The sequence below is a fragment of the Alternaria triticimaculans genome (genome assembly GCF_023758025.1).
Source record: "Alternaria triticimaculans strain BMP 0046 chromosome Unknown scaffold_1, whole genome shotgun sequence".
In the NCBI taxonomy this organism is placed as follows: Eukaryota; Fungi; Ascomycota; class Dothideomycetes; order Pleosporales; family Pleosporaceae; genus Alternaria; species Alternaria triticimaculans.
In genome coordinates, this window is record NW_026055958.1 from 2,254,679 (window position 1) to 2,267,720 (window position 13,042).

At 51.5% G+C, this 13,042-nt stretch overlaps 6 protein-coding genes across 6 annotated transcripts; 4 read left to right on the plus strand and 2 right to left on the minus strand.

Annotated features, from left to right (window-relative positions):
* Positions 1–352: 352 nt before the first annotated feature.
* J4E78_000730 (uncharacterized protein) lies at positions 353–972 on the minus strand (the record flags this gene model as incomplete). The annotated part of the gene is made up of 2 exons (XM_049361392.1): positions 353–794; positions 881–972. The coding sequence occupies 2 exons, from the start codon at positions 970–972 to the stop codon at positions 353–355; spliced, it is 534 nt and encodes a 177-aa protein (XP_049226675.1).
* An 803-nt stretch (positions 973–1,775) lies between these two features.
* Positions 1,776–3,141, plus strand: J4E78_000731 (uncharacterized protein; the record flags this gene model as incomplete). Its single annotated transcript, XM_049361393.1, has 5 exons — positions 1,776–2,103; positions 2,165–2,270; positions 2,439–2,738; positions 2,796–2,934; positions 2,992–3,141. The coding sequence occupies 5 exons, from the start codon at positions 1,776–1,778 to the stop codon at positions 3,139–3,141; spliced, it is 1,023 nt and encodes a 340-aa protein (XP_049226676.1).
* A 987-nt stretch (positions 3,142–4,128) lies between these two features.
* Positions 4,129–4,476, plus strand: J4E78_000732 (uncharacterized protein; the record flags this gene model as incomplete). The annotated part of the gene is made up of 2 exons (XM_049361394.1): positions 4,129–4,315; positions 4,376–4,476. 2 exons carry the CDS (start codon positions 4,129–4,131, stop codon positions 4,474–4,476), a joined length of 288 nt encoding a protein of 95 aa, XP_049226677.1.
* A 637-nt stretch (positions 4,477–5,113) lies between these two features.
* J4E78_000733 (uncharacterized protein) lies at positions 5,114–6,099 on the plus strand (the record flags this gene model as incomplete). Its single annotated transcript, XM_049361395.1, has 3 exons — positions 5,114–5,120; positions 5,178–5,938; positions 6,088–6,099. 3 exons carry the CDS (start codon positions 5,114–5,116, stop codon positions 6,097–6,099), a joined length of 780 nt encoding a protein of 259 aa, XP_049226678.1.
* Positions 6,100–8,825: 2,726 nt separating this feature from the next.
* J4E78_000734 (uncharacterized protein) lies at positions 8,826–10,417 on the plus strand (the record flags this gene model as incomplete). The annotated part of the gene is made up of 3 exons (XM_049361396.1): positions 8,826–9,048; positions 9,286–9,962; positions 10,013–10,417. 3 exons carry the CDS (start codon positions 8,826–8,828, stop codon positions 10,415–10,417), a joined length of 1,305 nt encoding a protein of 434 aa, XP_049226679.1.
* Positions 10,418–10,594: 177 nt separating this feature from the next.
* On the minus strand, positions 10,595–12,372 carry J4E78_000735 (uncharacterized protein; the record flags this gene model as incomplete). Its single annotated transcript, XM_049361397.1, has 4 exons — positions 10,595–11,296; positions 11,353–11,700; positions 11,750–12,136; positions 12,193–12,372. The coding sequence occupies 4 exons, from the start codon at positions 12,370–12,372 to the stop codon at positions 10,595–10,597; spliced, it is 1,617 nt and encodes a 538-aa protein (XP_049226680.1).
* Between the last annotated feature and the right edge of the window lie 670 nt (positions 12,373–13,042).

The window sequence follows — 13,042 nt, forward strand, 5'->3', positions numbered from 1 at the left end:
GGTCGTATTCTCATGTCCTCAAATAGTTTGATAGACTGCTGCCGTTCGCGCGCTCGTCTGGAGAAGAGCAATGCCGGTTCTCCACACGCTCAGTAAATCACCGCCGCCTGGCTCAGTGCCTGGTCACGAATATGCAAAGAAAGAAATTGTCATTCATTTGACATGTGCTCTGTAGATGTTGCTCGTACTCTTGGTCATCCTCCGAGAAATACACTTCTAACCCTGCGTATCTCTCCTCCTGCAGCCCTTCCGTCTCCTCCTCTACTGTCTCGCTATTCTCCTTCATCGCCACCACCCAGACCGCTTCGTTTCTCTCTTCACCGCCCTACTGACTCCATCTGAGTGCGATCGCTTATCCGAGGAAAGTGTAGTAAAGACCCATGACGACCGTCAATCCGACAGCGGTCCATCCGGTTCGGATGACTTGTTGGTTCTTGAATCCGATACCCACGTCCCACGCCAAATGCCTCAGGCCGTTGAAGCTGTGGAAGAAGAACGGGAAAGCGAAGAAGGCCTTCACTCCCATCTTCACAGCCGCGGGCCATGCAGCAACGGCCGCCACCATTGACTGTGTCTCGAGATGCCATCCAGTGTAAGGAGCAATCAGATAGGCGATACCGAAGAGGTAGAGGGAGCCGGAGAGGGTGATCCCCGTGATGCGGTTGAGCGACGAGGCGTACCAAGTGATTTGCGGCTTGTAGATAGCCAGGTGGGGGGAGACGGGGCGGTAGATGCGCTGCTTCGCGAGGATCTCGGCTGCTTCGGACTGCGAGGCGTGTTCGGTCGCTGCGAGCCTACGTTGCACATTGTTAGCATCCGCGGGCGCATGAGTATAGGCGGTACAAGTGGTGCGAGGAAGCTCGATGCTGCTATGACATACCTCCGCTGGACCATGCGTCCCGCCGGTTGTACCCTCAGACTAGGCGCGGCCGCCCGTCGCAGGCCAAGTTGGAATACCCGCTGAGAAGCCATTGTGCAGTTTCTCTGATGCCAATCGACAGAGCCGTCAGGTGTCGTGTGGTGGTTGTCAACCGTCGATGATGCGCAGTGCCGCCAGCCCAAATCTTCCCGATTCCCGAGGTCCCCCTACCGCCCAATCAGCAGCCCAGCATTACGCGGCTTAGTCACGCACTTGGCGGACACCCGATATTTTCTCGCGCGCGCCCTGCCAACTTCCTTTCCTTCACGAACCTCGATATCGCCGGCAAGGAGCGCTTGACGTGCTGAACTGCGGGAGTGACGGCCTATTTTGTCTGCTGGCGTTATGTCAGTGGATGGGGCTCAGGAGGGATCGGAGAGGGACTGCCTGTATTAATCGCTTGTGTTGACTAAGACTATGTCTGCACGAGTTTCATATCAAGGCTACATATTGTGTTTTTGCGTGAAATTTGTAACCTGTCGACACAGAGGCCTCGATACATCGCCTGATGCGAAGCTTGCGAGATAATGAGATGCGTAATTGCAGCATTATAACGTCGAGCTTACCCATGCTGGTCGACCCATTTGCCCGTCATTTGAAGCGGGCACGTGAAGGCGCTGACGGGTAATTCCTGTCATCACACTCGTCTTGTGCCTACGACGTCGTCCGAAAATGTAGGCAACAAGGCAATGTGGGTGTTCGATGATGCTTGGGTCGAGGCATCGTTACCACGCTCGGTGATTGCAAATTTTCTTCTACTTCAACTTCGTCCCGCTGCTGTCGCAATAACGTGACCTCTTTCGCCCATCGTCACACCTGCAGCAATAACATCAACACACATTGACTGAAGAACCCCATGACGCCTCTCCGCCAGATCTCTAGCGCCGACGCCGGGCTTCCGGCCGGCTCGTACATCTACAAAATCATCTCCACAGCGTCACGGCAAGATCCTCTTACCTACTCTTTGACCGATCAATTGGCCTGCATATCTTCGGACGACTCGTTGCGTTTTCATAGCGCCGACTTACAACCTGATGGTGTGATCGCAAACGCAAATGAAAACATAACCTGTCTGGAAAGAGCGAACGATGCACCCAGCAATGTTGTCGCAACAGCAGGAAGAGACGGATTGATCAGGTTCTGGGACAAGAGGAGCAAGCAGAAGGTTTTAGAAATACAAAGTCGTGAGTGACTAAATTCTTTCCTAGCTGGATGCGAGGGACGTGACGCTAACGATCAGCACAGCACACAAGCTTGTCTCAGCACTGGTGTGCGACGCTGAAAAGAATTTCGTTGCTGCTGGTATCGAAAACCCAGAAGACGGACCGACCAGCTCGCCGGTCTACATATGGTACATCGCCACAGCCCTCGTCTATTGGTAGCATCAGTATCACTAACCCATCCTTAGGGATCAGCGCAGCCCTGCAGCTCCTCTCCGATCCTACGTAGAGTCTCATACTGACACCGTGACCAACCTTGCTTTGCACCCATCGCATCCAACTCTACTATTATCATCTAGCACGGACGGCCTAATCAACATCTTCGATACTTCTCAGGCAGATGAAGATGATGCCTTGTACCAAGTTGTGAACCATGGATCAGCCATTGCACATGCAGGCTTCATGTATCCTGGCACAGACATCTATGCAATTGGTACGGACGAGACAGTGAGTTTCTTTGCTCTACAGAGCCAGAAAGAGGAAGAGGAAGAACCGACTCCGAAGGTGTGTGGTGATGTTAGGGAAGGACTAGGATGTGAGTATGTCGTGGATCTGGCATGGGTCGGACAACAAGCCTGTGTTGCTGCAGGAAAGCATAGGTATGTCTTCCATCTGTGGTGTGTACCAAAGCGATTATCAGTATTAAGTGGTCACAGCGAGAATCTTCTCAACCTCATACCGATTGATAAAGGTACCAACGGACCTCTGGATTACAGCTTCGATCTCGACAAGAGCATATCCTTCCCAGGCGCCCACAGCGAGGAGATTGTCCGCGATCTCTTCACTGATACTCATGTAGGCACAACCTCATTACAATATGACACGACGTTCTATAGCTGACATACATGGCAGACAAACACAACATACACATGCGGCGAAGATGGGCACATTCGTGCTTGGAGACCTTCAGAAGAGAGCACCATGGACGTTGATGAAGGAGCGGGATCAGCGAAGAAGAGACGCAAGGACAAGAAAGAGAAGGCAAGGTTCAAGCCATATTAAGATCCCGCGACTGTACTCTCGCGACTACCTCCGACCAATGTTGACATTGGAAAGAGCAAGTGCATATGCGCTGTTGTAAGACTAGGTTTGTGCCGATACAAGTCTGCAGGCATCCACAATCAACACTACTGCACAGTGGTTTTGTATCGAACTAGAACTTCCTTCCGCTCAGAAGCATCGAGGTTCTTACAATTTAATTAAACTGTGACGACACGTGTGCTAGCCGTGATCTACGAGCGACTCTTCCATGTAGGCCGACTCAAAAAAATGGCAAAACCCCAGAACTTTTGAAGTTCATCGAATTCATGAGGCGCAATGTACTGTCGACCTCGGAAGGTCACGACTCGCTTGTGGCTCGCCGCCTTCCACGGAAGCTAACGTTTCACCCCAGCCACCCAAACAGCATGACAGTTTCATCCCTCCTTACCCTCCCGCCATCACTCCAACGTCTCGCAGGGCGCCTAGAAGGTCGAAGCGACCGTTCCTGTATGATCTGCGTATCGTGATATGCCTTCAAGGGCGCCTGAGCGCCAAGGTATCCATTCTCTTCACGCGCCCGTTTCCGCCATGCTCGAAGCAGGCGCGTGGCCGTGTTTTCCAGGCCGACGCAACCGATTGTGTTGTTTTGTGTTTGTCTCGTGTGTTTTCTACCGGTGGAACTTTTGCGTTGGATGAGGGAATTGGGCAGATGCAGGATGCAGTACGGGTGTTGCGGCCAGGGAGAGCAATGCATCGTGAAGTCTTCGCTGTGCCTCGGTCTACGCCTGCGGAGCTTCCTGAGGCAGCGTGTATAAGAGAGGCCTGGTACCGCGCCGAATAGTAGCCTCATCAGCATCCTCAACCACAGTCTTCTTTACTACTCTCTACTTCGCTCTCTATTCAATTCTATTCCTTCCGCTGGTCGGTTCTTCATTATCAATAATCCCTTAACATAAACACTATTACCGACACCTTCCAAACCACCAACAAACCAACTCAACCGCAAAAATGAAGTTCACCATCTCCGCCATTGTCCTCGCTCTCTCTGCCCTCGCCGCTGCCAGGCCTCAAGGCGCCAACGACAACCGTCCCGTTCCCGAAGGCGCGTGCTGTGTTGCAAACACCAGCTTGAAGCAGGATGTGTGCACTGTCAATGGACAGAGCGGCCGATGTGTCCCCGACAGCGTCAACAACTGTGAGTAACCCACATATCATGATCCATAAATGAGCGTTCGGAGCTAATCGCAACACATAGGCGGCGCCCAATTGACCTGCATCGAGGACAGCCGATTGAACTGCGACCCCAACACCCTTGAGAGGGGCCGCCCTCTCTGTCGCCGCATCCAGGGCGCGTAAACTATTGGCGATTGGGTTCGAGTTTGGAGGAACAGTAAATATGTTTATATTATAAAGATCAGTATGAATTGGATTGGACTTAGTAGTGGTAGGAGGAGCTGTGGTATCCAGGTCCGATAGTGGTATAGGCTACATCGGCTGACAATGAAGATGCTGTTTCACCTTATTGGTTCTTTCTGGGTGCTTTCGTGACGATCTGTTGTGTGTTTGTGGACTTTGAGGTTGCGAGAATTTCCGATGAACCTCTTGACACTCTAGTCTGGTTCACTGGCGTTCGCTTCATGATCTAGTAGAAACTCGCGACAGATCGATGTAGAACAATCTAGCTGCCAGACTGCCTTGTTTGTAGTTTCTTAAAACAGCGAACAGTATTGCTATATAGACTTGGGGGTACGTTGATACATGCAAATGCGCTGCATTGTTGCTCATTTTCAACCGATCTTCACTGCTACCTGGTCACTTGATACACATCTTTTGCTTCGCACACGTGCATTCTGTACAGGTTCCTACCGCTAAATAGAGCCTACGTATCCTTCCTGTTGCGCCTTAGCCCCGACTGTTCAGCCCGTCTATCCAAACGAGAATCAACTCCGAGAGGAACAACGATAGCACATCAAGACTTTTGCGACAATCAGACATGCCCGGTAACTGGATCGATGACCGCATATCGATGCGCCTGGATGATGCTTTAGCAGCTGCAGATCGGCATTTGGCAGAAGATAACGAGCCTCAACGGCCTGAGACTGTGCGTGACGAGTTGAAGGAGCTGTTTGGAAGCACTGACCTGAGGAGACTTTCTTATCGGCCGCAACCCCACTCATCTACTTTCGCAGCACCTGAGATGTTGCCTTCACCAATTCCTGAAGAAGAGGATGTTAGCTTCCAGACTCTCATGAGCAACGCAAAACGCGTACTGCCCAACAGAGTTTGGGCAAAGCAGGAAAGACTTGGTAGAGAGCTGACACGCCAAGGCATAAGATTCCTCACATTGGTGGATGCTGCGGCCTGTTTACCAAAGAAGCACTGGTCATGGACTGTAAAGGAGGCAGTTAGCACACTATACGCGATCAAGGATCGTTGCGGAGAAGTAATGGAGAGCCTATGGTACCAGAACCTTAGTGACACTGATGGGCTGCACGAGAAGGCCAGAATCCTCCATCTAACACATAACGCTAGAGCTTATGTGTTAGTAGTTCGACTTACCTTCTTTCTCTGCCGTCTGGAAGGCAAGCTCATGGCTGAGGTCGACGCTGATGTGGAACGCAATACTTCGGCTCTCGGCGTACCGCCCAATTTCAACATCTTCGATGAGTTAGAGCAGCTAGAACTACGCATCGAGACGAATCGTGACGAGTGTTTAGAAGCTTTCGAAGATGGCGCTCAAATGGAATGGCGCGGGGAACCGGTCCCGGTCGAAAAGGTATCAGCTCCTATAGAAGGCCTCACTGATGCCGACTGCGCCGTGTGTCAGGACGCGCTTATACCGCCAGGCGTAATCACAGCATGTCGACACAGCTATTGTCGCACTCATTTGGAGCAATGGATCCATGCTGCAAGGGAAAATAGCCATCTATGCTGCATCTGTCGTACGGAACTTTTCCCAAAGCCCAGCTATCGGATTAAAGATCCGGAAGATGGTTGCAACTACCAACATGAGATGGATTGGTGGGATAAGGCGCTGACGAACGTGTGCATCGTGGAGCATTGGGCATTATGGCTAGAGCAAGAGCGACAGCTTCAAATCACGTACGAAAGAGAGACGGTATGAGTGCACTATGTCTTCGGAGCGACACTGGGAAGCCATAGGAAGGGCCTCTGCGCATGATCCGGCGTCGGAAGCCCAGGTTTTGTCTTCATGGTTTGACCGAAGCTGATCTGAAGTAGAATAGACTTTTGATAGGAGCATCTGTCAAGGCCGAAATAGTTCATGTAGCAGAGTCGGTATGCTTGATGACATGGTTAATGAAGCTGAATAGTCGGGAATGGGTCTGTGCCTACGGTGTTGCGAGAAGGACCGAACATGATTTGCCGTTCGTCGACTAGAAGTTTCCACGTCTCGGCGGTACTTTGAGTAGCGAATGCGCAGGAAGTTCCTACGGGTGTTGGTTTGGCAGCTGTACACCTGCATTCTTTGACGCGTCAGGCTCGCGTTCGTATGACGTCATCGACAGCGATAGCCCGCCGGTCACCCGGTATCCCTACGTAAGGTATCCCTACGTGAAACGCCAACGGTGCTAAAAATTGGAGAGATCATCTGGAATGACACCTGACAGCTGGGCAAGAGGCTCGTCTGTCAGAGCAAGGAGGAATACAGAGTGTTGATGAGATTGTTCACCGTACATTCATTGATGGATGCATTGCAGGGTTTCTGGTAGCGCCAGGGGCTAATCGATAACGGTCACCTCGGGAACGCGACACTTATTTCTTAACGGTACCTGCTTCACACGAGGGCGGTCCCACATTCAAGACTGGTTCAGCGTGCGCCCGTGCAGGACATTACTGACATAACGGCTTCATTCCCGCTCTCCACCCCAACACTGAATGCTCGAGCAAAGTTGTAAATCTCCTGCAAAGCGACGTCGAAAAGCACCCTTGCAACGATAAAGTCATGTTTTCGTCAACGTCTTCTTCGTTCAATAATGCGGATGTCGGCGGCCGCACGAAGAGAACAGAGACAGGATACCCAGTGACCGTGTACGAAATTGGAGCCGAGCCTATAGAGTAAGTTGCGTCTAGCACAGAATCATCACTTTAAGTCAACATAATTAACAGCGACCTAGCTTGAGCGAGGAGTTCTGCAATGTTAGTCTACCGAATGTGCTTTTCTTTTTGCAGGTTGTTAACAGTGACAGGAGCTTTGCTCGGATGCACCGCTCGATTCTACAGGCCGTTTTCACGATCGTAACGCTGTCATCGAGAAGTTGCAGCGAATGAGACCAGACTTTGATTCCACGTCTACGAATTTGGCCGTGTTGAAGTATGTTCCTAAAATTGGTCTAGGTGGTGATCAGGCTAACACATGAGTAGTATCGAGAAGATAAATATTGAGAGACGCTCAAAGCCGTGCGCACAACCACCGACAGCCGAGCAAAACGATGAGCAGATTTCAGGCTTAGTTACTCCACCAGCGGATGGTAGCTCTAATACAGCCTCATCAGGCTCATCGTCAAATGACTCGGAACATACCGAATCAGATTTCGTCTCTGCTCAAGGGGATGACGAAGTAACGGTAGCGCAAAGCCTCCCTACTCAGTCCAACCAGGGGAGCGATGTTCGCGCAGCAACACCAAGTGTCATATCAACATCTCGAGACGAGGAACCGCAGACTATCTTCTCGTCAGACAAGGCATCAAAGGTGCCTTTGTCGCAGGTTTTCACATCGACTCTTCCATCAGGTTGGACGTCCGATGCTTCACAGGCATGGGAAGATTTCAAAGCATCACCCGCTGCAAAGCAGCCTCTTAAGTTCTCTTATTTAGGTTCGTCTACAGCGAAACCAGGAATGTCATCGACAGAGGATCCAAAGCCGGAAGCCTCCGTAATCCAACCCCTAACGCAAAATGCAGCGATGAAGCCATCACCGCCTGCCAGTCTTCCAGCAGCATCTTCACAAACTCGACCTGCAGACACATCCGCTGCCGTAAACCCGTCGATCCCGTCCAAAGCCGCGCAAGACCAGCTTCCAGTGCAGGAGCCGCTGGTGTCAGAGACAGATAGCGCCACCGATCGAAACGTCGCGCAGGCTACCATTGCTAGAAAAAGGATACTAGATGACGAAGATCTCACGTCGAGCAGCAACGGCTTAAGCAGTCTTGCTTCAACAAGTACTTCTGAACCAGCCGAAGTCAATAGTCAACCCCCGGTGACGCCCGATCCAGATGAAGAGTTGCATAAGTGGATTCAGGATAAGTACATCGAGATAGGATTTGATGAAAATACATCCAACTTCATCGGCTGGCCCAAACTTCATAGAAAGCTCTTAGCACATGAGCCAGATGGAGCAAAGCATGCGCGAATCAACCGGGCGGTGTCGCGGTGAGTATCATCTGACCCTTTTGGCGGTCGACTTGCTGATCTGTTGCAGACTCCGTGTATTGAAAAGTCTCCCTTCTACAACTGTGGTCCAACAAGAGAAGTCCAAAGCCCGTCGTGAACGATTAAGGAGAGCTCAGGGTCCGGGCCTACAACACACTGCAACTTCACTAGCCGAAACAACAGTAGCAACGACCACAGCATCCCAAAACATTGCACCACAAGCAATGATGCAGTCGGCAGCCCCATCGACCTCTATACCACGCACATCAACAGAGTCCCCAACAATACAAGCGCCAGCATCGCAACCTTCGGCAATGGTCTCGGAATCATCGGAGCAGCCATCTTCATATTCGCAATACTCGTTCGAGGAACTGCGTGTGGCCGAATACAGCCGCGAGGATATTCGTCCAATCTCTGGATCCAGCCAGGGTGCTCGCAAAGCTGAGGCACCCCCCTCATTACCAACAGCCGCGGAAAGTGATCGACTGGACTTCAAATTGGACCTCAGTCTCATGCAAAGTCTCGTTCCAAACAAGTGTAAATCCGATAACTCCAGTGCGACTATCATAGATGTCAGGAGAGCTATCGGGCATGCGCCGTTGCTTTCAGCCCCTGTAGTCACTCAACACGCGAAAGACTTAGTCCCGCAATTTGGCTTCATTGGTAACCACCTGGATGAAGCCGGACATGATGTCAGCCTGTTTCACAATACTAACGTGCCTTTTTCTGCATTCATATGTGGAGTTCAAGGAAGTGGTAAAAGTCATACTACAGCTTGCTTGCTCGAAAATGCTTTGATCCCATCCAAGAACCTCGGCCGTTTGGAAGCACCTGCTTCTGCACTGGTTTTCAGCTATGGAAGTTGGAGTACTGGCGGAGCAGGTTTCAGCGTCAGTGAAGCCGTGCATCTGGCTCGTGCGCAGCCCGAATATCCTGGCCAAAACGTACGAAGAATCACTGTGTTGGTCTCCGCGCACAATGGAGCGATCAGAAGCTGTTACGAGGATCCCTCTCGTAACATCCGCGTGATTCCATTCAAACTCAACGCCCGGGCTCTCGACATCACCGGTCTGCGTGCACTGATGGGTATTGGAGATAAGAGCCCCCCACTCTACATGGGCCAGGTCGAAATGGTGCTCATGAAGATGTCTGCCACGAACAAAGATGGGCGACTCGATTACAAGTCGTTCACCAAGGCAGTTCAGAAGATAGATCTAAACGAAGCACAATCGCAAGCCCTGAAACAACGTTTAGCGATGCTTGAGTCCTTCCTCGATCTGGACGGCAGGGCGGCGGAGCCAGAATTCCTTCCAGGCGAGATGATTATCATGGATCTGTCCGATGCTTTCATGTCATCGAGCACAGCCTGTGTTCTTTTCAAGCTGGGCTTGGACCGCTTTCTGGAGTCTCCCATCAAGAATAAGATGGTGGTGCTGGACGAAGCGCACAAGGTACATGCTTTGAATTCTTGACCAATGAGTTCTTGCTAACAAAACGCTAGTACATGTCCGATAGTCCAGGATCCAAGTTTCTCGCAGAGTGTCTCCGCCATACCATCAGTGTACAGCGGCACGAGGGTGTCCGTATGATCATCTCCACTCAAGAACCGACCGTGTCTACAGAACTTATTGCGCTTTGCAACATGACCGTCATTCATCGCTTTTCGAGCCCTACCTGGTATGGCGCACTCAAGGGACATATCAGCGCCCTTGACGGCAACGACGACAAGGCTCTCATGCAGCAGATCGAGGGATTGGAAACCGGAGAAGCGCTTGTGTATTGTCCGAGCACTGTCCTCGCGAAGAATGATGACGGAAGCTTAGTGAAAGCTACGGGCCGACTGCTTAAGGTCAACATCCGGAAAAGGATAACGCAAGACGGCGGCGAGTCGATCATGGCCGTGTGATTGGTTGTACATGGTCTGCAGGTGTACCGGTGCACGTCGAACTTGATTCTTGGGCGTTTTGAGCGGATGGGATTATCATGGAGATTAGTCACTTGAAGAACAACCAAAGAGTGGGTTGATTTGTAAAGTTTCCATTTACTTATGACTATCGGGAAACCGCAGCATGCGTAGTTAGCTTCATGGCATGTTCTTGTTGGGCGCTCCTTGGCCCAACTTGAAGTAACCTGGGTGTAGCTTCTGGAACACTTGAGCAGGGTCGTACTTCTTGCTCACAGCGATCAGTTTCGCTACATTCGCCGATCCATAGCTTGCCAGAGGATCTTGAAACTCGCTTGCGTAGTTCATGTAGATGTAGTCATTGTCCAAACCTTTGCTCTTCGCATAAGCCTTGACCTTGTTCATGACAGTGGAGAAGAACTTGAGAACAGCAGCATCATCCGAAGCCTTGTTCCACCAGGCGCTCATGTTCATGACAAAATAGGGTCCCTTGCTGGCGTCAAGACCGAGCGCATTACCGCCATTCTTCTGCATGCCTTTGAGTTGGCCTTCTGTGATAGCTTGGATGGAAATGTACGGCGAAAGACCTTCAACGTTTTGAATATCTGGAAGCAGCGTGTAGTAGGTGTTGACGAGATAGGTGTAGAGTTCGCGGTCGACTTTGAGAGACACGTCCCACATAGTCTGGCGGTTGCCAAGCTCTTCCTCAGCACTACCGCCGTTCATCTTCATAGTCATGTTGGCCAGCGTGCCAAATGCTGTGTCATCCATCACGGGAGAGAGGGCTCTGATCTCCGCGAATACGGGAGGATCGGCGACAGGTTGTGCGTAGTGTGTTTGTACGATCGCCATTTTTCCGATACTGGACTCAAATCCAAAAGACTGCGCGGGGTCAGACACACGCCAATACAACGGCTGCACCACTAGTAGGTACTTACAACAATCTCAGCAGCGTCAGTGTCCTTGGAGGATCCGGTAAGGGCGAAGTTGTAGAGAGCATCGAGTACGCCAGTAAAGTTGTTCTCTGTAAAGATGCGTTGACCGCCCCACATTTGGCCGAGTGGGAACGCATCGAGCTTGAAGTTTGTAACGATGCCAAAGTTCCCACCGCCCCCACGAAGTGCCCAGTACAAGTCGGGAAATTTCGTTGGGGTTGCGGTTACCACGAGACCAGAAGCTGTAACGACTTCGTAGGCAGCAACGTTGTCGCAGGCCCATCCCACCTTGTTCGAAAAGAAGGAGATACCGCCACCCAACACGAGACCTGGAACACCTACTGGAGCCATCTGGAGAATTGTTAGCTAGCTCACATGCCATAGATTTGGTGGGACTTACTCTGCCACCAACAACTCCAAGGCCTGACTTCTCAAGTTTGGTGTAGACATCGACCCATAGATTACCTGGCCCAACATTGGCGTACTTCTTATCGTTGGATGCCGCGACGGTGTTGAATCTCTTCATCGAAACAGTGATTCCGCCCTCGATGCTCGATGCTCCAGCAAAAGCAGCATGGCCGCCACCCTTGACGGCAAAAGGGCACTGAGTGAGACGAGATATCAAGACCAATGAAGACACTTCCACCGTGTTTGAAGGTTCGAAGATACATTGAGGGTTCAAGGCGCCCTGTTGGGCAGCCCAGTATGTGGCAGTGAAGGCGTCATAGGCTGAGGTTTGTTCGGATAGGAGCTTTCCGCTGCCATATATGAGCTTCAACGAAGAGCACTATGTATCTGTCAGCGTTTTGGGTATAGAATCAGAGTACGAAAGATGAGACGCACAGCTATCGAGCAGCCACTGAGTGCGCTCCGTTCCACTAAGCCCGAGAGCTGAGGGATGGCGGAGACGTTGACACCATTGGCGATCAAAGCTTCAGTCACGTTGAAGTCTGCTGGTTCGAAAGCCCCAGTCTGAGCTGAAACAGATGCCACGAAGGCGCCAAGAGGAATGAAGGATCTCATCCTGGATGCAGTGGGAAGGAAGAAGAAATTTGGGCGTGAATCCAAGAAACCGGATGTGATGGAGCGCAGGTTCAGCCTGATTTATTCTGCTTCGTTTGGCAGATCTTCATCGAGCGACGATTGGCATGAGTATGCGAAGTTCATCTCGCTTGCGCTCTTGCTGCCGCATTCAAAGTTTAGGCGGTGCGAGCGGCTAGGGTACTCACGTGGGAGGTTCGAGATGCCCAGCGCGGCGGCGAAAGTCAAGCTTTGGCCGACTAAACAACGCACGCCCACCTGCAAGTAGGTATCCCTGGCAGTGTTTATATTGGGGCGGCAGATCCCTTGCATACGCTGCTGTTCGATCGCTTCAGAATTGCTGGGAGCTTAGGACGGCTTGTCGAAAAAGGCAGGATGGAGGATCATGCACTAATGGCGAGTAACCATGCCGCAGTATGCGTGGGATGCGACGGCAGGCTTTTGGTGAAGATGGGGTGGTAGCGTTACCGAGGTACCCACACCCAGATAGCGAAGTCCCTAAACGCCAAGCCACTACGGAGTGCTCCCCGTTGACGCTGGAAAACTTCCGATCGTGTCGCTCGTCCATACCGGCTTTGAGCGGGCCGCTGTGCCTCAACCCGTGGTCTTCCCGTAACACCTTTCGTTTATGCCAACGAGCGATGTTGCAAAG